General features: G+C 51.0%; 1 protein-coding gene across 7 annotated transcripts in view; it reads left to right on the forward strand.

The window, feature by feature from the left end:
* The window catches only part of UBR3 (ubiquitin protein ligase E3 component n-recognin 3), a 153815-nt gene that overhangs the window by 123121 nt on the left and 6220 nt on the right, over positions 1–24474 (forward strand). For all 7 annotated transcript variants that reach the window (XM_061563457.1, XM_061563460.1, XM_061563458.1 and 4 more), the window contains exons 31-38: positions 2016–2101; positions 10406–10508; positions 12545–12651; positions 19026–19150; positions 19826–19951; positions 20910–21035; positions 21674–21907; positions 22827–23036. In XM_061563457.1, coding sequence (XP_061419441.1) covers positions 2016–2101; positions 10406–10508; positions 12545–12651; positions 19026–19150; positions 19826–19951; positions 20910–21035; positions 21674–21907; positions 22827–23036 — 1117 coding nt within the window. The remainder of the gene's footprint in view (positions 1–2015; positions 2102–10405; positions 10509–12544; positions 12652–19025; positions 19151–19825; positions 19952–20909; positions 21036–21673; positions 21908–22826; positions 23037–24474) is intronic.

Consider the following 24474-nt stretch of genomic DNA (forward strand, 5'->3'; position numbering starts at 1 on the left):
GGGGGGATTGTGAGAGCGTTGGCCCACACAGTCCCATGCCGTTGCGTTTTGTTTTGTGGGGGTGAATGTTGTTTCATCAAAACTCCTTGTCTCCATGACCCCGCTTACCTTGCTACCTTGCTCACTCAATCGCCCGTAGCCTTCTGAGAGCTAGAGGGCCCTGTGGTTGGTTTCGCCACCCCTCCCCTTCCTTCCTTCCCCTCCTCTTCCCTCCCCCACCTCACCAAGCTCACCCGGTGTAATTGCGATTCCATTCTTGCGTATGGCGGCAGCAATATGTTGAGGTGCTAAGTGCCAATGTCCAGGTCTGCTGGACGTGACGAGAGGGCTTCACGGGAGAGTTTGTGGAGTTGTGCTACTACTTCTCCTCCATTGAAGGAGACCAGACTACATTGGTTACGTTTTGATTTAAAGCTTTCGTGACTGCAGAGATTCATGTTCTTTCGGTAAAGTCACTTAGAAGGGAAATAATAAAAATATAAAACAATAAAATTCTCACGACGTTTCGACTGCAACACAAGCAATCATCATCAGGGTGTGAAATCCACAGCAAGAAAATTTTAAAAAAGTGGCGTTTTTTTCCTTAACGTCAGCTCTACAGACAGTGATTTGGTTACGTTTACTCGCCATAGTTTGGGTTGCATGGCCACAATCGCGCTACTCTATAGGTCTCTGTGTGTCTCTATGGATCTCTATGTATCTCTTGAGTCCCTCTATTGCCATGTCTATATGAGTTTACTATACGGTCCGTAGTTTGGGTTGCATTGCCACAATCTCTTGTCTTTAATTTTATATTCAGTGATGAAGGAGTTGTACGCAACAGCCTGGTGATGTTCTGATGCGGTTGATGGTTACACCACCGGTGTCTTCGAGGAGCAATGTCAAAACCAGGAGGTGTGCGATGTTTGGGTCTCAAAAGAGGTGTTTATATAATTGTGATTATTGTTTTCAAGGGCTGGTTCTGCTCTTCTGCTGTGTATCCCGCCTTCCGCACGTTACTTGTGCGCAGCTGTGTGAATGAGCTGTGCTGCATGTGCACACCTTACAACAACAGCCATCATTCACCACGAAGCAACGGCGACTGCCAGCACAGCGCGTGTGCCAGGCTAGGTGCACTTTAAGGTCACGTGAAGTGTTGAAGGCCCACTGGCAGGAGGTCACAATGGGACCAGTAGTAGGGTAGAAGCAGTTCTTTAGCGCCAATATGCTGAATTCCTCTGTTGATATGTAAACTCCTTTGTCAAGGCGCTCTGCTCCTCCCACCCAGCTAAAATATGCTGCCAAGCTGAGCAGTGTTCATTAGGACGCTGTCTTTCCGACAGCTCTGTTCTTCACCTGAGGACGGCTGCTTGGGTTGTGACCGAAACGTCGTGAGAATTTTATTGTTTTATTTTTATTATTTTATTATTTCTTTTCAACGTGACTTTACCGAAAGATCTAAGAATACTAACCCAAGTGTTGTGTTTTAACTCGCTGAGATGATCGCCAGATGCACCAACTGTTCATAGGTACACACCATTTACACACAAAGACAAATATCCTCCATATAGCCTCAACCGACTTTTGGGGCAAGTGCTGTTAGCGAGCACCTGTAAAAGATGATATGGCACATGAAGGGGTGGTGCGGCCAACACCACGCCCAACCGCCTTAGTCTACCAAATGGCAATGTTTACACATCGCACCAGGTACTCATTAGAGGCTGAGTCGACCTAGGGGAAGCTCAGGACTGGTTCAGATATTCGCCACTAATATTGCTTATGCATTGGAATCGAACTCTGTTGGCTGGGTCCATAGCGCAGCACTAACCACTGCACCAACGCTCCCCACATGTACACACTCGTCCTTGCGCATACAAACACACGCACATTTTACACGCACATGCACACGGAAAAGAATCAAGTGACAAATATCTTTCGATTTAGCATCTTCGACTCTCAGGGGCAAGTGCTGTTAGCGAGCAGCTGCTGAGGCACGGCACCCGCTGACAGCCACTGTTTGTCTCTTGTCTGTGCAGGGTGAACCTGGAGCTTGAGTTGGTGCAGAGAGGGGGGAACCTGCTGAGTACCGGAGCCACGGGCAGCCCTCGACGCTCCTGCTTCAGTGAGTGACTGCGGATATCATCGCTCACGGGATGTCATACACACGTGATGTCACACGCATGGATTAGCGTAGACTTGGGGTGTCGTGCATGGGATGTCTTGCACACGGGATGTCACATGCATGGATTAGTGTAGACTTGGGGTGTCTTATGCATGGGATGTCTTACGCATGGATATCACACGTAGGGTATCACACATGGGATATCTTGCATATGATATATATTGGATATCACATGTGGGATATCACACAGGGGATATGACGCAGGGGATATCATGCAGTGGACAATACGAATGGGATATCACACAGGATATCTTGCATAGGATATATATTGGATATCACACATGGCATATCACACATGGGATGTATGTATGTTAAACTTCTTTCGCACCATATGAAGCCAACGGTGCTAATCCTAGGTGCAGAAGGATCAGAGCCAGTTTAGATATCCTCCACTGTTGCTGTTGTGAGCGGGAATCGAACTCGGGTTGCACGGTTCGTAGTGCAGCACGCTAACCACTGCGCTACCGCTCAACACGAAAACAAAGATCCCCCGTATAGCCTTTACAGATTGTTGGGGCAAGTGCTGTTAGCGAGCACTCGTGAAGACCAGCATGGCACACGAGGGGGTGGGTGGCCAGCACCACGCCCAGCCCCCTTTGTCTCTCCAGTGGCGATGTTTTTGCACCGCACTAGGTACTCGTTTGAGGCTGATTCAACCTCGGAGAGACCCAGCAGCGATTGAGATAATCATTACTGGTGTTGACCGTGAGCGGAATTCTAACTCGGATCGCCGGGTTCGTGGCACGGTGCTCTAACCGCGACAGTACCGCTGCCCAAAGACAAAGATCCCCTGAATAGCCTTAACAGACTGTTGAGGAAGGTGCTGTTCGCGAGCACCGATGAAGGCCGGAACAGCACACGAGGGGGTGGGTGGCAGCACCACGCCTGGCTGCCTTTGTGTCCCCCAGTGGCGATGTTTACACACTGCACTATGTACTCATTTGAGGCTGAGTCGACCTAGGAGAGCCCCAAACAGGTTCAGATAATGGTCATTGGTGTTGGTCATGAGCGGGAATCGAACTCGGGTCGCTGGGTTCGTAGCGCAGCGCGCGAACCGCTAAAGTATCACTGCCCACACAGGATATCGCACACAGGCTCTTAATGAGGTATCACAGGACGGTCGCATTCACAGGATAACGTGCGTACGGTGTTGCTTACATGATACCACGTGCGAGATTTTCACAGACGCAACATTTTGCGTGAAATGTAAAATTGAATAACCGTTTCCACAGCTCTACCGGTCCCCAGTCGTCGTTGGCAAAAATCGATAGTGAATTTCAACGAGCTCTCACCTGTTTAAATAAAGGACACTCAATCAATGCTTAATAATCACAAAACACCTTCTGCACCAACAGAAGCTCACAACGTGCTTTCTAAGCACCCAGTGTCATGCATTTTGAGCGAGCGGCATCGATTGGAATGTGAGGTTACTTCTTGAAATATTAAACACCGTCACCATTATCATCACTGCCATCAATATCATCACCACCATCAGCGTGATAATAGTTGTAAGCATCGTTGTCATTGTCCCACTGCTGTCACCATCATTTCACCATCATCAGTATCATTGTCACCCTTGTAATCATGATCATCATGCTCACTATCAACATTAGAATTATCATGATTGTCACTGATTATTATAATCATAACCATCATCATAACCATCATCATAACCATCATCATCATCAATTACCATGACCTTTATTATCATCTCACCATCACCACCATTATTACCATCACACGATAAGCTCACCCAAAAGCCACATTTTACCAATATTATCGTAACCATATAATTATCACCACCATCATCTAACCATCATCGTTATCTCTTCTTAACGGCATCAACTATGTCATTATCACGATTATAATCACCACCAGCACAATCACCACTATCATTACTGTTATCGTTTCAAGGTCATTATCATAAACATCATCTTTATCACATCATCATCATCATCGTCATTCATAAGTCTGGGGACAGTAAAAGTATTGCTTGCTGCAGGGAAGACGGCAGAGAATGTTGTCAATTTACTATAGTCACGACTCCATCATAGGAACATGGTTTTTACACCAGTTGCTAGTGAATCTACAGTGATGATTGATGAATTGAGTCCCGGTCATAGCAAAATGGTGCTCAAAGCTAGACTGGTTCCCATCGTATAAATGTAAAATGTCCCTGCCTTCATCCAGCAGTGGATTGACAAAGGGCTGTGATTCAAGGTCAAGAGCCTATATTCACCATTGCCATTCATGGCAGCACACTAAGCCATCGCCCGCCTCCTTCTCTTCAATCCCACAAGTGTTGCACAGGTGACACACCAGACCTTCCAAGGCTAATCATGAGGTCTAATCGCCACCGTCTGGCTTCAACTCTTCCCCCTTTGTCGCTGACCTCCGGGTGTCGCTCCAACGCCTTTCTCGGTTACCTGCTCCCTTCCATCCTGCACACATCTTTCACCAAATCGCAACCTTCCCCATCCTCCCTACCACGTCCGCAAATTCCGTTCTCGCGGTGCAGGTGTTTTGCAATAGGACGCAGCACGGAGGCAAGGAAGGCGCCATTAGTATTCTTTAGAATTCGTTGGCAAAATCGCTCGACCGACCGCCCGCCAATCCCTCCTGATCCAGCCACCGATGCAATGCACGGTGACGTGAAATCAGCGCGGAATAACAAGCGCGACCCGTCTGTCCTTCCTCCCTTGCCCTTCACCACCCTACCGCCCTTTGTTCCGGATTTTCCAGCACGCCACCTAATCTGGGCTCTGATTGCCTTTTTTGCGCGCGCGCGCGATATATTCTTTTTCTCTCGCACTCTCTCTTTTGTTCGTCATCGCGCTCCATTGTTGCTGTTGTTATTGCGATTAACCTTTAGGGAGAGAGCGCGGTGAGGCAGTGGGGGGGGAGAGAGAGGAGTGGGGGGGAACGGTAAACTGAGCGGGGTGTTGGTGTTAGCGATCGCGTGCTCATTTCTACGCCTGTCTTTGTTCGCGATCATTCGCTCAACTCAACCCCGCTGACTTTCGCTCGCGGTTGAGTGGCGAATGTTAACGGAGTGATTTTACAAAATCGTTACGTGCCGTTTTGGCGGATGGTCACTTAATAATGAAATAAATACACGAGCATCGGAGGCACCTGTGTCTTTGGCAAAATTTCAGACCCGTCTTATAATTGCGCTTTCTGAACCAAAGTGTTTTCACCAGAGCAGAGCGTTGGTTTAAAAGAGGGCTAAACCCTGGACCTGTTTAGACTGAGGATCATTAGCAAGGTGTGGCTCATTAAACCGATGCCACTTATTTTCCTGACGTTAGAGGCGAGAGTAATTTGCGTGCATTTTTCGGTTAATTAGGTTTTTTGCTTAATTTTTTGGTTAGAACACATGACTCATAGGTGGTAGGTCGCATGGTCAAATCCCAGTTTGAGATCAACTGAAGCCCTTTATTAATTCGAACACAGGTTAGTCAACGGTGGTTGTTCTGTGGAGACTGGCCCCTTGCCACAGTGATGTCGACTTACCCCCACCCGCACAGCACCCAACGGAGATAGGGGCACCCCACACATGCCAAAAACAACAATATACCGATTTTCTAAGTGTATCGGGCGATTGGCACGCGGAGCGTGAAGGAGTACCGTCTTGGGTAGAGGGAGAGAAGCGAATTGAAGGAGTGACTCCTGCCGAGGCCGTCGGCTTACGTGGCAACGGCGGGTTCTGTCGCCGGCGCGAGCTGCAGAAGGGATGTTTATTCTCCCCGTGGCGTGACCCCTACATAGCGCAATTTTGTTAACGATTGGTTATAAAATCCACCCCCCCCCCCCCAAAAATAGATTTTTAACACAATGACTAAATCACAAGCGAACAGTTTTTTTTCATATATTTAGATACACCCTCGACATTGTGGCAGCATGTTCCCGGCAACGTAATAACCAAGTGGGTCAGTCCGTCTTCCGCGAATGCTCAGAATGCAAGGTGACATAGCACATTGGCTGCCGTGCACCCATTGCCTGGGGCAGCTGTTTCGGCAAAGAATTGACTGCAGAGGAAGGATGGTCTTGGCGACCCGCTTTGTGATCTCGCGCGGTCCCTTCTGAACGAGCTGCAGGAGAGGAATGATGATGAGCACAAGCGCGCGTGCGTCTTTTTTAAGTACGTGCTTGTATATTTGTCTTTGCACGTATGTATTGTTGAACTTCTTTCGCACCGTGCGTAGCCAACCGTGCTCATCGGAGGTGCGCGGTGTGTGTATGTATACGTGTCTGTGTATGTATACGTGTGTGTGTATATACATACATGGAGAGGGGTAGTGTAGCGATTAGCGTGCTGTGCTACGAACCGCAACCCGGGTTCGATTCCCCGCTCACGACCAACACCAGTGACGATTATCTGAACCGGTCCTGGTCCTCCCCTAGGTCGGCTCAGCCTCAAATGAGTACCTGGTGCGGTGTGTAAACATCGCACGAGGTTGCTGTTTTTTTCCACCGCGGAATCAGAATCCAAATATTTATTTATAGTGGAGGAATCCGATGAGCTGCAAAGCTCTTTTTGTAACGGATGTCCAGTATTCACAGAAACCCGAGCCGTGTCGCCGACATCACGCGTTCGTCGTTGAATTGAGCAATCGTGGATTCATTAACTTTCACCCGTGGCCCTGCATGGCCGCGAGCCAGATTCGGATGTCTTATAAGGCGAGAGAGTTTCACGGTTTTGGTTCTGGCTCGGTTCTGCAAGTAGCCCCCCCGGCTCAGATGTTCCAGTGGGAGATGGGTACTGATGCACCACTACGGTCGGCAAATACTATAAACTAAACTATAGAGCTCTTTTTTCAGAAGCGACCTGGCCATCACAAATGATAGCTCAACGAAGGGGCTCATCATCATGTGGAAATGTATAGCAGCCAAATACTCCAAACGCACACGTTGATTCTAAATGCGGAGGGAAAAACCCAGAGAAAAATCCACGCGACCACCAGGAGAACATGCAAACTCCAAAAATACAGGCGTCAGGGGGGTCGGGATCGAACCCACGACCTCCCGCATACCAGGCGAGGTAGTTAATATCTCGCCACCGCAGCACAGGTTGAGCATGTGCGGTGGTCACCGCAGCCAACCCCCACCCGCAGCTCACACGGCGTGTGCCATTTGAGCCGTAATAGTCGCTCACTAACAGCGCTCGCCCCCACCATGGCGAGGCACCACTTATCCCCCCCCACCTCCCCCCCTCCATCCATTTACCGAGCAGAGTCGCACTTTTGCGAGCGCAGCCTTTTAAAAGTGTCTCGCTGTGCACACGCTGCTGGCGGGAGGGCAACTCTTAAAGCTGACAGGCTGCTATTTTGAGAGGAAATCGCTCGTCAGATTAAGCGTCAATCCCTTTTATGTCCGTCCGTCCCCTTCCTCCCCCCACTTGTTCCCGCCACACTTTTCCTCCGCCGTCAGAAGATTTTATTTTTTTCCTGGGCGGAGAATTCGGCGCGCGTGAAAATCGTTATGGGCGGTGTTTTTGCGTTTGTGAGCCAGGAGGTGGCCGGGTGGCTCAAGGAGGCTTACTTGTAATGGCTGTGTCGAAGCCACCAAGTCATCAGAGCTCAGTCCAAATCCCGATGCTCGCACCCGCCCACTCGCCTACCTACGTGAAGTCATTTCCATTTGTACGTGTAGATGCGCTGCTCTTTGTCGATCCGCCGCTGGATGAAAACTAAACTCTAAACTATAGCTGAGTTTTCTCTCTGCAAGCGCGGAGAATTCCTCCTCCGGGTTATGAGACCGGAGGGTAAATATGCAGCAACACTCGTCCCACGATGATCAGCTGATCTTAACTACAATTTTTATTTTACCAGATAAGGCCCACTGAGCTATCTAGCTCTTTTTTCAAAAGCGACCTGCCCACAAATGATTGCTCAACTAAGTGATTTGTCACGTGGAAGTTTATAGCAGCCAAATACTCTCAACGCATGTTTCTAAATAAGGATGGAAAAACCGGGGGACCCGGAGAAAAATCCACATGGCCACGGAGAGAGAGATATGCAAACTCCAAATATACAGGTGTTCGGGTTGCGATCGAACCCACAAACTCCTGCATACTAGGCGACGTAGTTAACATCTCGCCATTATCTTTGAGGACAAGGTTCAGAACGGTGAAATTTCACGAGCGGCAGCGAATACGGGACAAGAGGAGAGTTCAGGCGACGCTTGCGCTCTTCTCTCTTGGCGCTCCTCGCCCGCCCGCCCACCCATCCACCCTCTCACTCGCCCTCCCTTGTGCCGCGATTACCATCGGCAACATCGCTGCTGGCAATTACCGCCGCCAAATAAAGCACAGACAAAATTGCCCGCGTCCGCGCACCCTCGCTCGCCCGTTCCCCTACCGTCCACCGTCAGCCCTTCCATTTCAAAACAATCGGGCCATCGTGCTGAGAACGCGCATTAATTTTTATTTCGCCGTCCCCCCCCTCACCACCCCAATTCCTATTCCCTTCCCGGTTTGTTACCTTTTTTTTTGGCGGTTGTGATATTTGAAGAGGCCGGGTGTTTCGGAGGGCGGTGACGCCGTCATTTGTATGGAAATTTCCGTCGGGAGTGGATGGCTGCATTTGATTATCTCTAAACGAGAAACAAAAGAAGTCATTTCGACGAAATAGACCAAGGGAGTAATGCGGAGCCTTTGCCGGGTCTGTCCGATAAGCATGCCCGCATCACAAACCGTCAGCGACTGCATCACACGCGACAGTGACCGGCTCTCGTGACATGCTTTTAATTAAGTTTCAGAAGTAAAAAATAACGTGTCGAGAAAAATTGTACATTTTCATTGTCATCAGCAGCTGCAGCCGTGATCAATTCACTATTGGATGAAGGCCTCCCCAAGCCGCGACGAACCCTTATGATCCTAAGATAGAACAATCCAGCCAGCACCTGCACACAAACTGTATCGTCGTTTCATCTCCTCCATGGACGTCCTCTTGGTCTTTCAATTCCTTGGCTGCTACACCGTTATTTAACATTTTCATCGTTCATTAATTTTGCTCTCTAAGGCTTGGATGTTTCGGTAATATAAATACGTGATCAAATGGTATGAAAATCTTATTCAAAAACCGGCTTGCCTCTCCTGCTTAGTCGGCTTCGAAACCTGGCCCATGATTCGATTCTCCGCCTATTTTTCATCCCACAAAACGGATGACGCGATACCCGAAAGCGCACAGCAAGCACGTCCTAGGAAAATGCTAATCAAAAAGATGTAAGATGCAGCATTCGTAATACAACGAATGATATCAGATAAGTCTGCACACTGCGATTGAAGATGTAATGACCGGTAAATGGGAGCATGAAAGCGCCAAAATAGGAAGTTGATTGCTGAATTTCGTGGAGCCGTGTTGACTGCGGGCGCACAAGCACAAATAACAGAACAACTCAACAAATGTGCCAATAACACTGCCTTAATAGGAAACTACTAGGCAGTCAACAGCCCTTCGTTATAGCATGTAATACATACTTAGAGAGGCTGCTCCATGTATGTGCGTTCTATGTATGTGCTGTGAAGAAGGGTCATTGCCTGAAACGTCGCCCATTGTACATTTTTCACTATTTAAAGCCACACGGCATTATTGATGAATGCGTTGAGCGTTCTGCTCAGTTGCAAATGGGAGCGAAATGAAAGCATAGTGCATGACAGAGATGCTCGTAACAACTGATAGGAGGAATTATATCTTTGTGCTTATAGGGGTAAAAAAAAAAATTACAGTTTCAAATAACGCAGGAAACAAGTCGTGATTGCCTGCATAGACATGAGATGAATTTATAAGTGAGTGCATGTGGGAGCGCGCTGAGTGCATTCATCCCAATGGTGATGGGCTCTGGAAGGAGGGGAGGTGTGGAGGCACAAACTGCATCGGTCACGGTGCCCTACCCAACCTTGATCTTGTGTGATTGCGCGTGTCGATATGTGGTGAACGGCAGTGCAGTGGTTAGCACGCTGCGCTACGAACTCGGCGAAAGGAGTTTGAGTCCTGCTCACGGCCAAGATAAGTGGCGAATATATGAGCCGGTTATGGGCCTCCTCTAGGTCGACTCAGCCCTAAATGAGTACCTGGTGCGGTGCGTGAACATCGATACTGTGGCCAGAAAGGCAGCCGTGGGTGCTGCCGGCCATCCTACCCCCCTCGTGCGCCGTGCCGGCCTTAATAGGTGCTCACTAACACCACTTTCCCTAACAGTCTGTTAAGGCTATACGGGGGATCTTTGTCTTTGTCTCTACAGGTCAGCTGTTCAACGTGTTGGCTCTGGGCATTCACTGCTATCGCATCGACGCCGCCTTCAACCCCTGGAGTCGCCTTACTCACGTGGTGGGACCTGACCACCGGTGAGCAAAGCGCGCGTATGTCTGTCCGCGTGTGTGTACACGGGCACGTGTGGACGCTTGTGAACGTGCGTATTCACACGCGTGAGCAGAGCATGTGCGAGCGTAGTCGGGAGCGGTGGCGCAGCGGTTAATGCACTGCGCGCTGAGCCCGGCCACCTGAGTTGGATTCCCTCTCATGGCCAATAGCAGTGGCGAATTACTGGGGAGACAAAGGTGGCCAGCCATGGTGTTGGCCACCTTACCCTCCTCATGTGCCGTGCCGGCCTTAATGAGATTCTTGCTGACAGCACTTTCCCCTAACAGTCTGCTTAAGGCTATATGGGGGACCTTTGTCTTATTCAGAGGGCATGTTTAGATGCACACATTCGTCAATAGCACTGTGAGGCCTTAACAAGCAATGAAATATAATAGGTGACGTTTCAGGCAATGGCCCTTCTTCAGAGGACATAGAGAGGCCATAGAGGTAGAGTCACTCTCGTCTCTCTGGCCTCTCCATACGCTCTGAAGAAGGGGCATCACCCGAAACGTCGCCTGTTTTATATATATTTTTAAGACAACGTTGTTGACGGATGTGTTGAGTGTTTTTTTTGTTATTTGCGCCACTCGCAAAGCAGCAGCAGCATCACCGAAAAATGTATTTAATTACGTGGATGCATTATGTTCGTTTACAAGCACCACCACTCGCTCCCCGGCACCAGCCACCTCTCTCCCCCCCCCTCCCCCTCGAACCGCTCAGCCGCTTGCAAAACGAAATCGTCGCCAAAGCCCGTTGTCCGTACAAAACCGCACGCTCGATATTTTCCGGGGGGCGGTTAATGGCAACACCTGCGCATGCTGGGGAGTCCTCCTTTGAAGCCGCACACATGCTGTGAATTGTGGACAAGATGGGAAGAGAGAGAGAGAGAGACGGAGAAAGAGAAGAGCGAAAGAGAGCCACATTAGCTCCGGGTCCATCAAGTGCCAGGTGCCCCGTATCCGCGGCAGGGTTTGAGAGTGTGTGATTGTGTGATTGCACCTCCTCCTAGCTGCCCCCGCTCTCTTCTTCGTCATTTCTCATACTCAGAGGGTTTTGACTCCGTAAAACCCGGGTGTCGTCATTATTGCCGCGGCTTTGTTGTTCGTGTCTTGCAGTGTGCGTGTGTACACGTGTGCGTACATGTGTGTGTGGCGAGCGATTAGCGCGCCGCGCTTGCGAACCCGGCGACCCGGATTCAATTCCCGCTCACGGCCAACACCACTGACGATTATCTGAACGGGTCCTGGACCTCCACAAGGTCGACTCAGTCTCAAATGATGACCTGATTCAATGTGTTAAACATCGCCACTGGGGAGACAAAGGCGGACCGGGCATGGAGATGGCCACCCACCCTCTCGTGTGCCGCTCTGGCCTGCATAGGTGCTCACTAAAAGCACAAACCCAATACATCTGTTAACGATTTTACGGGGCATCTTTGTGTGTGCTTGTGGGGAACAGTCGTGTAGTTCTATTCCCGCTCACAGCCAACATCGGTGGCGAATATCTAAAGCAGCCCTGAGCTTCACCTCTATAAACTAAGCCTTAAATGAGTGCCTGGTGAGGTGTGTATCAGAACTGGGGATACAAAGGCAGCCCTGGGTGTTTGCTGGCCACATCACCCCCTCGTGTGCTGCGCTGGTCTTAATAAGACTATGAGGGTGATCATCATGTGTGTCTGTTGCATTTATGTTGTCGCGGTTGTACTCATGTTGTAGTGGTTGCATTCACCTTGTAGCAGTTCACCCTGCACTTCAATCTCAGCCACCTGAGTTTGATTTCTGGCTACTAAACTCCATCGTTACCACGGAGCCAATTTTTATCCCGATCTACCTGGGCCACTCCAAGGTTAGCGTCGCCTACAATGAGTAGCCGGTACGGTGACGTGCTCCGGAATGTCGGCAACGAGGAGACAAAGGTGGCCGAGCACGAGCAATGCGCGCGGTGCCCGGGCCTCGTTAATAGGCGCTCGCTAACATGGCGCGTTCGCTTGCGCTGTTCGTTGCCGTCTGTGCGAGCGCAGGGCGGAGTCGGAGCGCGAGGATCAGAGCGCGGTGCCCGTGCTCTACAGCGACGTCAGCTCGCTGCTGCTCTTCCTCCTCCTCAGCATGCCGCAGCCGCTTCACAAAGGTGCCGCGTGCAGCACCGCCCGGGCCACGACCTGCACCACCACGGCCGTTGTCGGCACCGGCCGGAACCACCACCACCACCACTGTAGTCACCGTCATCGCGCACACGGTCGCTTTGAGTGTAATCACCACCAACATCGTCGATGTTGCGAGCAATGTCTACGGCGCCATAGCCGGCATCACCATCGACATCGCTGGCGACATCACTGCGATCACCATCGACATCAATGCATCCAAGTGACCACCGTCACTAGCATTGTCAACGTCAAAGATATTGTTGTCGGTATCCGAGTGACCGCCATCGGCGTTCACTTGCAACATCGTGGCCACCATCCATGTGAGCATCCCTAATAACGTCAACAGCCTTGGGCACCATCACCGTCGGCACCACTACCAGCATCAGGCCCACCAGACACGCACATGTGCACGTAGCGATGCTTCAATGCCACGATTAAAATCAACGTTCGCGTTCATTATACTCAATCACTGAATCACCCGCCAACCTTCTCACTCACTAAATAACTTCATTTACCCACTGCCACACTCACTCACTCACCAATATACTTACTCACTGACTCACTCGCCTACTCTCCAAACCTTCTATATCATTGTCACACGCATTCAGGCAACATCCTTCTCACTTATTCGCTCACTCACCCTCGCTTTCTTAATTCCATGCAGTGGCTACGAGCTGTCCGCAGCTGTGTGTTGACACTGTGGAGTTGTAAGCAGCTATTAGTATGCAAGCTATGAGTCACAATGGATGTAATGCTTGTGATCGGCGTGCATGCATTAGGTTAATGTCATGGACGGGAGAGCAACTATGGGGGTTGCTGTGTTTGTTGTCTGCATTTTGACCGTAATCTAACTTGTACTGACATTCATTCGGGGTCTCTCCTTCCCGTAGGGGATGAGAGGGAGTCCCTGTTATCAGCTGCGAGTCAGGCTGCTTATCTTCAGCCAGCACACCACTGCTCAGAACAAAAAAATTAAACAGACACATACGTTGAAACGTGCACACACACACACGACAGACTCCTTTTTAGCCTTGCAGACTGTTGGCGGCAACTGTTTTTAGTGAGCGCATACTCACCGCAGGCAGGGTGGCACACAAGGGGATGATGTGGCCAGCGCCACATCCTGCCACCTTCTTCTGCGCCAGTGCTGATGTTTATACATCATTCCACATACCAATTTAAGGCTGAGTAAACCTAGGGGGGAAGTCCCATGGCAGGTTCAGATAGCACTTGCCAATGACCGCTTGCCAGTTATCTATTTGGCTGGTATTGAACTCATGTCACCAGGGTTATATACAGCACAGTGCAAATACACATGCACACTGCTTTGATGGTGATGATGATGAAACATAGAAGTAATCACACGAACATTGTACTCTGGATTAAATTAACATTGGAGTGGCACTCATTCTCCGTTCACAACTACAAAACAAACTCTACATTTCTATGGCAAGGACCACAGTCTTTGCAGAGGAAAGCACTCATGACTCCCCTTACAGAGCCTTCTCTTCATCTTGTCAAAATCTTTATTTAGACTGGAGGAATCTGATGAGCTATGAAGCTTTTTTTCACAGATGCCCCCCCCCCCCCTGCTTCATTCTGCCCCGTTTGTGGCATCCCCCTGCCTTAGACCAACTGCTCACCATATCCTCCTCGAGCCTCTCTCTGTACTCATTCAACATGGGCACTTTGTTTTACTAACTCCTCGAATGGATGACAAGCCTTCAAATCCCAACTCACGATCTTCCCACTGTGAGTGGGGCGTTTCTATCCACAGTCCGCACGGCCAATAATCTAGTAACATGAGGGCGACACCATCGCCCAATGACCGATTTTGCTCATTCAAAAAAATAACTTGTTCATAGGGAGCTGTGACACAGTGGTTATCATGCTGTGCTATGAACCCAGCGACCCGAGTTCGATTCCCGATCACGGCCTCCCCTAGGTCAACTCGGCCTCCAATGAGTGCCTGGTGCGATGTGTAAACATGGACTCTAGGGAGACAACAGGAACCCCCATCGTGTGCTGTTTCCGGCCTTCATAACTGCTCGCGAACAGCACTTCCCCCAAAAGTGTGTTCAGGCTATACGGGAATCTTTGTCTATGTGCGTGCACGTGCAAGGGAGTGAGTTAGAATTTTTCTTTGCCCCGGGCCGCCGTGACATGACACATTGAGGCACACTAACGATTTGCGCGACGGATTTTAATTGCTTTGGAAGGCGGCAACAATGGTGGGCGAGGTCGGCCGGCGGTGGGGGGCGGGGTGCGGGGGCGGGTGGGTGGGCGGAGGGTCGGGTGGGGGGGGTTACGATTGGGGACCCTTTGGGGAAACAAGGAAAGTGGAATTCTGGATGAGTCCAGCCCCCAGGTCGTGTCCGACCTTGGCTCAAAAACAAAACGTGAAATTGTTGAAGATTATTGTTGCCGTTGGTGGTGGTGGGGGGGGCGGCGGCGGTGGTGGTGGTGCAGCGAGCACTTTTGAGTGATTGTAGCTCTCCGATAATGTTGTGTGTTGTGCTGCATGTTGATCGAACACGACGTGGCTGACGTGCACTGCCTTCCTGAAGTCTCCTCATTTCAGATCTGAAAACACACAGCCAAGAACTAGGATAGGTGAGCGTTTGGGCTGGGTATGTGACCGTAGCGGTTCGGGCGCTCCGCTACGATCTCGGCGACCCGAGTTCGATCCCCACTCACGGCCAACACCAGTGAGCAATATCTCAAACTGGTCCCTGGCCCTCCTCAAGGTCGACTCCACCTCAAATGAGTACCTTGTACGGTGTGTAAACATCGCCACTGGGGAGAAAGCAGAAGCTGTCGGACGTGGTGCTGGCCATCCACCCCCTCGTGTGCCGTGCCGGCCTTCATAGGTTGCTCGCTAACGTCACTTGCCCCAGTGGTCTGTTTAGGCTATGCGGGGGATCTTTGTTGTCTTTGTGAGTTGGCGTCCGGAGAAAATCCCTGGCCGCTGGGCCCCTGCGGAGCCGGTAGGAGGTTCCGCCTCCTCAACAGGGACGCCGTAATGGCCCTCGCATCTCTTTAACAGCGGGGCAGTTCTCTCAGCCCCCGTAGGAACACCGCCATAGAACCCCCACGAATCCTCCATCCCCAGCCGGGACACTCACGGCCGAGTGGTGCATGTAACGCACTTCTTTGCGTGGTGCGCTATTTTCTTTTTCAATGGTTGGTTTGCTTTGATCCTCTTACGGTGGCCGCTCCGGCTTTTTTGTGCAGAGGGGAACGGTATTTCCAGGCCTGACGTTCATATCTGCCGGGCACTCTGTCCGCAATGCAGCGCTCCTGGAGGCAGGGTTGGTGGATCGAACACAATTTGCCATGTGCTGAGAAACCACCCCTGTTTCTGCCTCCTCGCCATAGGGCAACGCAATACATACCTTCGTCAGTAACACTTCCCCAAACGAGGAAAAGTATGTAGTAGGTTTATATTCCTAGGTTTTTTCGATAAAGTCACGTAGGTAAAAATTTAAATTTAAATTAATAAAAATAAAATAAAAATCACGACGTTTCGGAGGCAACACAAGCTTCGGTCTTAAGGTGGAACCGTCACACCTGAAGACGGAAGCTTGTGTTGCCTCCGAAACGTCGTGATTTAAATTTTATTTTTATTTTACTTTTATTAATTTTTATTTTTTACCTACGTTACTTTACCGAAAAAACCTAGGAATATGAATCCTTGCAGTCACGAAAGCTTCAAATCTAGAATTATGTAGTAGGTGACGTTTTAGGCAATGGCCCCTCATGGTAGAGTATTCATCTCTCTTCCTATTCACGTATTCTCCAAAAGATAAAATGCTCTCTCCCCGCGCCCTCCCACCGAATTTGAAATTAAAATCTGGGGGTGCATCTTGTAATCCGGTAGGCGTGTGTGTGCGCGCAAGTGCGATCAGATTTGTACAACTTTATTGACACCGGACACAAGTGTTTTTGCTCCATCTTACTTTCCAGGATATCTTATATTCTGGAGAATATGGTAATATATTAGTCCTCTTCAGGCCAGTGTTATTGATGAGCGTGTTGGGTAATTTTGTTCGTTGTGCTTGTGCACCACTTCCGATGCAGTATCACAAAAATTAATCGAGGAGAAATGTGTCATTCCTCTGTGAGAAGAAGTTCAGACGCAGACCAAAGACATACTCCATTTAGCCTCACGGACTTTCGGTGCAAGTGAAGTTAGAGAGCACCTATTAAGGCAAGCACAGGAACACGTGGAGGGTGGTGTGGCTGGAAAATATGCCGTCTCAGTTCAGATTTCACAAGCCACTGATGAATTTTGATTTAAAGCTTTCGTGACTACAGGGATTCATATTCTTGTTTTTTTCCGGTAAAGTCACGTAGAAGGGAAACAATAAAAGAATTAAAATATAAAACGACAGCTTTTGTTGTTTTATATATTTTTATTATTGTATTGTTTCCCGTCTACGTGCCTTTACTGAAAGAACCAAGAATATGAAGCCACTGATGTTTGTCATAGCCGAAAATGAAACCGGTTGATCCAGGATCGTGAATGACTGGGCCACCACCCTCTGTGCGTGCATGCATGTATCTACACAGACACACATGTCATGAACCTGTGTTAAAAGTTCATGAAAATGTGATGAATGTTGAAAGTGATTAAAAGTCAAGTGTGTCCTTGTTCAAGAAAGGATGCGCTGAACTAGTGATGGAAACTCCACACTCTGATTCTGGGGCACCCTTGTATTGGTATTGCCTGGCAATTACAGAATTGTAATGCTTTGGGATTTAATTAATCACAACAACAGGCTGTGATGTTTGTATGTCTGCGTGATGGTGAGTGACAAGTATGAGTGGTGGTCGTGAGTGATGAGTGTTATCAGTGTTGTCGTTCTGTGCGATGCCAGTGAGTGATGTCGGTGATTGTGAGCGATGAGTGAGGTAAGCGAGTATCAGCGAGTGTGAGTGAAGGTGGGTGATATCGAGCGGAGCGCCGGGTGGCTAAAGCACAATAAGTTGGTAGTAGGGGGCACAGGTGGTGCATCAGCCAGTCGTCTCAGTCAGTCGACCCATGGCATCTGGGTCTGCCCCGTGAACTCCTGTCAGCGGGCGTTCGACGCTGCACGTGGCCTCAAGGTGCACATATCCTGGCACAAGCGTCGTGGTGACGTCACCGCCACTTAGTGGAGAATGGCGGTTATTGTTGTTGTTGTGATATCAGTGATGTCGGCTGGTGTAAGTGATGTCGGTTATGGATGAGTGACGAATGGTGATCGAGATGAGTGAGTGTCATTGAGTGTGTGTAACGGTGGGCGATGTCAATGATGTCACTTGGTGCGTGCAATGGTGAGCGATTGTGAGTGATGTAAATGAGTGTTGTCAGTGACTAGTGATTATGAACGTCATTGTGTGTTATAGGGTGTGAGTGATCTTAGCACGAGTGATGGCGGCTAATACCGGTCAATGCGAGCCATGGTGAGGTTTCTCATTAGCGGTGACTAGTGGCATTGATTGTGAGTGATGTCATTGATGTCGATGACAGTTAATGATGCTAAATATGTATTTCCATTCCTGCTGTGTGACCCTCAAAAGTCAACATGAAAGCCTCCTCCTCCTACTCCTCACCTAAGCATGGGGTGGCACGCTATCGGCAGCCACGAGCCAGTGGTGGAGAGCCTGGCCGTGTCACGCAAAGCGGTCCTTCGTTTTATCAACCCCAGAGGGAATGATCAACTGAGCCGACTCCCAACTATGAGTCACGACCTTTAACCAAGATGCCACCTGACCTAAGAGTCGCAGTGGAGAACGTACGGCCCAACGGGGCCGGACATGGCCCACGGCTTCATTTCACACGACTCGTGGCCACGTGTGGCCTTCCGCTTGGAATCGGCCTCAAACGATTTTCAGCTGTTGCCATGAGCGTATTACCTCCACTAGTCGGGGTTACTTTTTACCTGGCACCGTTCAGGCGTTTTGCCGTGACCAGATGAGACTGCGTAAGGTGCGTGTGATGTGTGCCGAGTCAGCCCGGCACAGTTGACACCGCCAAACCCGAGCCGTGCCGCTGACATCGCATGCAACGACCGTACTTTGCGTGGGTCAGTGCACCGAGTGACGAAACATGTGACGATAACGAAGAACCACACCCCTCGCCCTGCTCGGCCCTGAGCCAGATTCAGATGTTTGGTTTGCTTCTTGCTCGCTAAATAGCCAGTGGCAAAACGCCCAATACCGTGAGAGCTATGTGCTGGCTTGGATATATGTGCCAACAGAAAATGAGCATGAGAGTGTTGTATTAACTATCTAACCCTTCACCTCCTCCCCACCTCGTTTCCCCACTCTCTCTCTCTACGCTCCACCACCTCCTCCTCGTTTGCCTCCTCAGAGCACGTGACGTGCGTGGTGCGGGTCCTGTACACACTTGCGTACGTGCAGACCCTGGCCGCCCTGTCTCTCCGCCTCGGAGCCGACGAGAGAGCCGCGTGGATGCAGGGGGAGAGCCGACCGCAGGTATCCGGAGTCTCCCATCCGCCTGTGCCACTACTGGCGGCACAGCCAGCGCCACCACCACCATCACTACCAAAGACAAAGATCCCCCGAATAGCCTTAGAGCAGACTGTTGCACCAAGTGCTATTAGTGAGCACCTACGAAGGCTGGCACAGAACAAGAGGCGGTGTGTGGCTAGCACCACACCCCACCAACCTTTGTATCCCCAGTGGCCATGTTTACACATCGCACCAGGTACTCATTTGAGGGTGAGTCGAACTTCCGCTACCTTTAACCCATCCATCGTCACCCCCAACAATCTATAAGGCTACAGGGGGGATTTCTGTCCGCGCGCGTGGGTGTGTTAATATGTGTGGGGAGTGGTAGTGTTTGCGGTTAGCGTGCTGCGCTACGAACCCGGCGACCCCAGTTTGAATCCCACCCACTGACGAATATTTTAATTGGTCCTGGGCCTCCTCTAGGTCGACTCGGCCTCAAGCGAGTACCTGGTGCAGTGTGTAAACATCACTACTAGGGAGACAAAGGCGGCCAGGCGTAGTGCTGGCCACCCACCCCCTTGTGTGCCGTGAAGGCCTTCATAGGTGCTCGCTAACAACACTTGCCACAACAGTCTGTCGAGGTTATATGCAGGGGATATTCGTCTTTGTGCTAACTCGTGACACCGACATGTTCCCCAGGTGCAGGTGTCGCAGGGAACGGACGGTGAGGATGGCGAGTGCTCGTGGAGGGAGATCCTGGCGATCGTCACTGCTGGGCTGACACAGCTCTACGAGAAGGAGCAGCCGGGAGCAGACACCGCAGCCGTGAGGCCCACATTCGGATACACTGCTCACCTGCTCACTCACCTGATTCAACCAATCACTCACTTGCCTGTCTGCTCACGTGCTCACTCGCTCGCAACACACTCAACAACAACTGCCATTCATCACTAAATGGCGGTGACATCACCACGGTGCCAGGCTTGGTGAACCTTGAGGCCACGTGTAGTGGCCTCAAGACATAAGGTCACAGGACAGACCCATGATGTTATGGGTTGACTTGCCGAGATGACTGGCAGATGCACCCTCTGTACTTCTTACTCTGCTAACTTTCTGTATTTTAGCCACCGGTGCTCCGCTCATTGTTGTGAGTGTTGCTCCAAATTTGTTGTTGCCCCGAACTGCCCTGTAGCATCCTTCACAAGCCATAGAGCCGAACTTGACACTGCTGATACCAGTCATTAGCTAGTCCACTTCAGCTCCGCATGCTTCTGTACAGCATCAGCCCATCTCTTCTCCAGCCCATGCCTTGGCGATTTAGCCCCCTTTATCCATCCAAACAGAAGCTGCATGGGTATGCAGTGGCTAGGCATGTGGGCTACGTGACCCAGCCAACTGGTTAAACCCAGGAGGGAGGGCATAACTGCCATCGGTGCGATCCCTTTCTTAAAAATGGGGACCACCAAGGCATCGTTCCAATCCTGCGGAACATGTCCTGTAGACCAGACAGTTTTAATATAGGGCAGCCTGCACACAATTGCCATCATTCCTCTAGAGTTCGCTTGAGAGGTCTTCTCTGCTCGCCGCTTTACCTGGTCTCAGGCTCTAGATTGTTCTTCACGCTTCCTCAACAGTTAGGGCATCAGCCCGCCGCTCACACCCACCCAGTTACTCACTCACTCTCGAATCCAATCACTCATTTACATACTCGCTAACATACCCACCAACCCAGTCGCTCGCTCGCTCATTCACTCACTCGTGGAGCGTCTGTTGCCCGTTGCAGCTGAGCGGCTGCGTGTGGTCGCCGCACTCGGTGGAGTTTTCGGTGCAGCAGGGCGTGCTGCCCTTCCTGCGCGTGGCGGCCCTGCTGCAGCACCACCTGTACCGCGACGAGCTGCCCACCTGCCAGGTGAGGGTCACACAAGCCCCCCTGACGCCAGTATGCCGCCCCCCCCCCGTACTCAACGTGCCCCTGCCCGCTGCCAGACTCATCAACCTGCAACCATGGCCGAGACCACGTCGCCCCAATGCTCCAGCCCCTCCACTACCTGACAATCAAAACCCGGATCGATTTCGAGATTGTGTCCTACCGTCTTCAGGATCCTGCCTACTTCTCAACTCTCATCGCGCTGTACTACCCCCCCCCCCCCCCACGGACTCCCCTCTTATCTCACTCTGCTCTCCACGAATTCTATTGCTCCCCTCTCATCTCACTCCTCTCCCCACCATGCACTCTCCCACCTGTCCCCTCTCCTCTCACTCCACTCCCCTCACTGCACTCTCCAAGCTGTCCCCTCTCATCTCACCGTAGTCCTCCTGATGATTACCTGTGTCTACATGTACGTATTTGACTGCTATAAATTTCCACATGATAAGCCACTTCCTTGAGCTATGATTTGTGGCCAGCTCGCTTCTGAAAAATAGCTATATAGCTCAGTGGGCCCTTACCTGGTAAAATAAAAATAGTAGTTAGAATAGTTTTAGTAGCGTGGCATCAGCTGATCATCGTGTGACGAGCGTCGCTGCATATTTGCCCTCCGCTCTCAGAACCCAGAGGAGGAGTTCTCCGCGCTCGCCGAGTTCCTGTCCCTCCTGGAGGCGCCCGCCTCCGCGATCGGAGTCCCCCCCGGTTCCGCCGGCGCGGCCGCCAACCCCGGCACGGACGTCGCCGCCCCCGCCAGCGCTCGCTGCCTGCGCTGGTCCACGTCGCCGCGCCTCCTCGTTCAGCGGTGGTGCTCGGAGCTGAGCGGCATCACCTGCCGCAGCCCCGCGGACGGCCTGGTGGGTGTGTGTGCGCGTGCGCGCACATCACTCTTTTTCCACCGCACGGTCAAGCCGTGCCGGACGGGGCCCGTTGTCGAGGTCGGCATGGCGTGGCACGGGAGGCGCCATGATCTTTTTTTATACTGTAGAACCCTGAGCCGCCTTGCTCACGGTGCGGAGACGCACGCATAGGCGACGCGGTCGTGACGCCGTGTCCTCGCCGCGTACCGACTGGCGTCATAAGCATTGGCGTGACTACATTTGTACTCTTCAGTTTCATAAAGCTTCTGAAACACCATTAGAATTTACATCAATCACTCTGTCACTCAAGACGGGCTGTGTATATATTTCGATATGAAAACAAAATAAACATTTCAATGTAACAACATTAATTTACCCCCGTTTCTTGCAATGTCACGATATAATGTCACATGCCTTTGCCGTCATGGTGACAGACACAACATTAATGCATATTGTGCTGCTATTGGCATCGTGTCATCGTGAGACAAGGACACTCACATTTGGACGCTCCTGCGTAGATTCGTGGTGATGTGGCTCAGCGGTGGCGCATTCGCCGCTTGTTGCAGAGGTTCGCGGTTTCGAATCCAGCGGCCGCCCTGGTTGACACCGCGGGTGTATGCGCCGTCTGCTTCACATCGGATGTGATAGATCCCGTGACGTCGTTCGCAAGAACAGACGTCACGGTCGAAACCTGCCAAATTTGAAAAGCTTTACCCTGCAGTGTACTCGATTGGGATTATACTCTCCTGCGAAACAAGGATTGGACTAATCTCTCCAGGGTTAATAATAACGATGATGACGACGTCGACGACGACGACGACGATGATCGCGATATTGACGATGACAACAACGACGGTAAATATTAATCGTTGCCACCCCTTCCCACCCCCCATGCCCATCCTCCCCCGATCCCCAGGCCCTGCTGCGTCGCGTCGACGCCTGGGCCCAGCCGCGGTTGCTGCAGCTGCCCCGCGGCTACAGCTGCCTCTTCCAGCACTACCACGGCCGCGCGTGCACCACCTGCGGAAAGCCGCCAAAGGACCCCGCACTCTGCCTTGTGTGTGGCGCCTTCCTCTGCCTCAAGGGCATCTGCTGCAAGCAGCAGAACTGCTACGAGTGTGTGCAGGTGCGTGCAGGACTGCTGCGAGTTGTGTGCAGAACTGTTGCGTGTGTGTACAGAACCAATGTGGTGGTGCTAGCCCTTGGGCCACCCTAAGAATCTGTTTCGGGAGGGGGCGCTTGCCCCCCCCCCCTCCTTTCTGACATGGACCTGCGTTATACTTACAACCTGGGTTTAAACCCAGGGCTTGAACCCAGGTTGTGTATCGAATTGGCCAGCTCTGCTCATAATGCACCAGATGTCCAACTCCGGGCGCGGTGGCAGTGTCGTTTGGAGGAGCAGCGACATTCAAGCGTAGGACGTCACGTTTTGATTATCCACCCGAGGAGCTCCGGGCGATGTGAAATTTTCCCGGGGTGTGAGCGATAGCGGGCTGGACACGGTCGCTCACCGGAGGGGTCCCAGTGTTGGAGGCGGTGCACCCACACACACACACACACTCGCTCGCGCTGCGGAGCCGCTGGCCCGGTGCTGCGATTCGCACGCCAGCCGCGCCCCCCCCCTTCTCCCGGATACGCTCGGCGATAATGGCAATGACGCAGCTAATAAACGGCCGTCGTTCGAGTTTCCGTTTGACGCTGTCGCCGTGTCCTTTCAGGATTGGCGAGCCGCGTTATTTCGAAACTGCTAATTAATTGCAGCATGCTGTGTGCTTAATTACCTCGGCGCTGAGAACGGCTGCTGTTGTTTTCACCCCATTAGTAATCCGCTATTAATGCCCGCGGAGTCTATTTGTATAGATGTACTTGTGCATGTGCACGTCACTTCTCAATCCACTGTTGGATGTAAACGCTCCCCACGCTGTGCGGGTTGTGGGTTGTTATTTGACTGTACTTCATCCTGGACAGTGATGAGAGTTGGTTGAGGCGTGGTGCGTAAAGATGGGAGCATAGATAGATGTACGACACTATACGGGATATTTGTATTACTCTCTCCCACCCGCCAAGCAGCTCTGGACCATAGAGCCTATAACACCTGTCATGCATGGTGGTTGCTCATCCAAGCAATGTCCAGGTTCAACATGCTTAGCTGAGTGAGATCTGACTTTGGAGAGGTCCGGTTCTCGTTCAGAGACCACTGTGCCACGCGACAGAGTCTGCAATGCCGAACAGGAGACTTTTGTCTTTACACGGTGAAAATGTCCCAGCAGCAGTGCCTTCAGCGCTTGTTGTAGAGGTTCACAGTTCGAATCATCAGCCGCCCTGATTAATACTGCTTCACAGTTGATGTTAAAGATCACGTTACATCGTTTCAAAGAGTGGACCATAGTGTGCCGGCGTCGTGGTATACATGTGCCGACGTTTTTAATTACCCACAATTACTCAGTTGGATTATAATTTGCATTCAATGCCCCCAGCTTGGCAGGACCCTCCTAAAAAATAGTGTTATGAGACCCAAGGAGGCTGTTGTGGGTAAATCAACAATAATAATAATAAACCAAAGT

The sequence above is a fragment of the Lethenteron reissneri genome, chromosome 31 (assembly GCF_015708825.2).
Source record: "Lethenteron reissneri isolate LAM-NWPU_2019-01 chromosome 31, ASM1570882v1, whole genome shotgun sequence".
NCBI lineage: Eukaryota > Metazoa > Chordata > Hyperoartia > Petromyzontiformes > Petromyzontidae > Lethenteron > Lethenteron reissneri.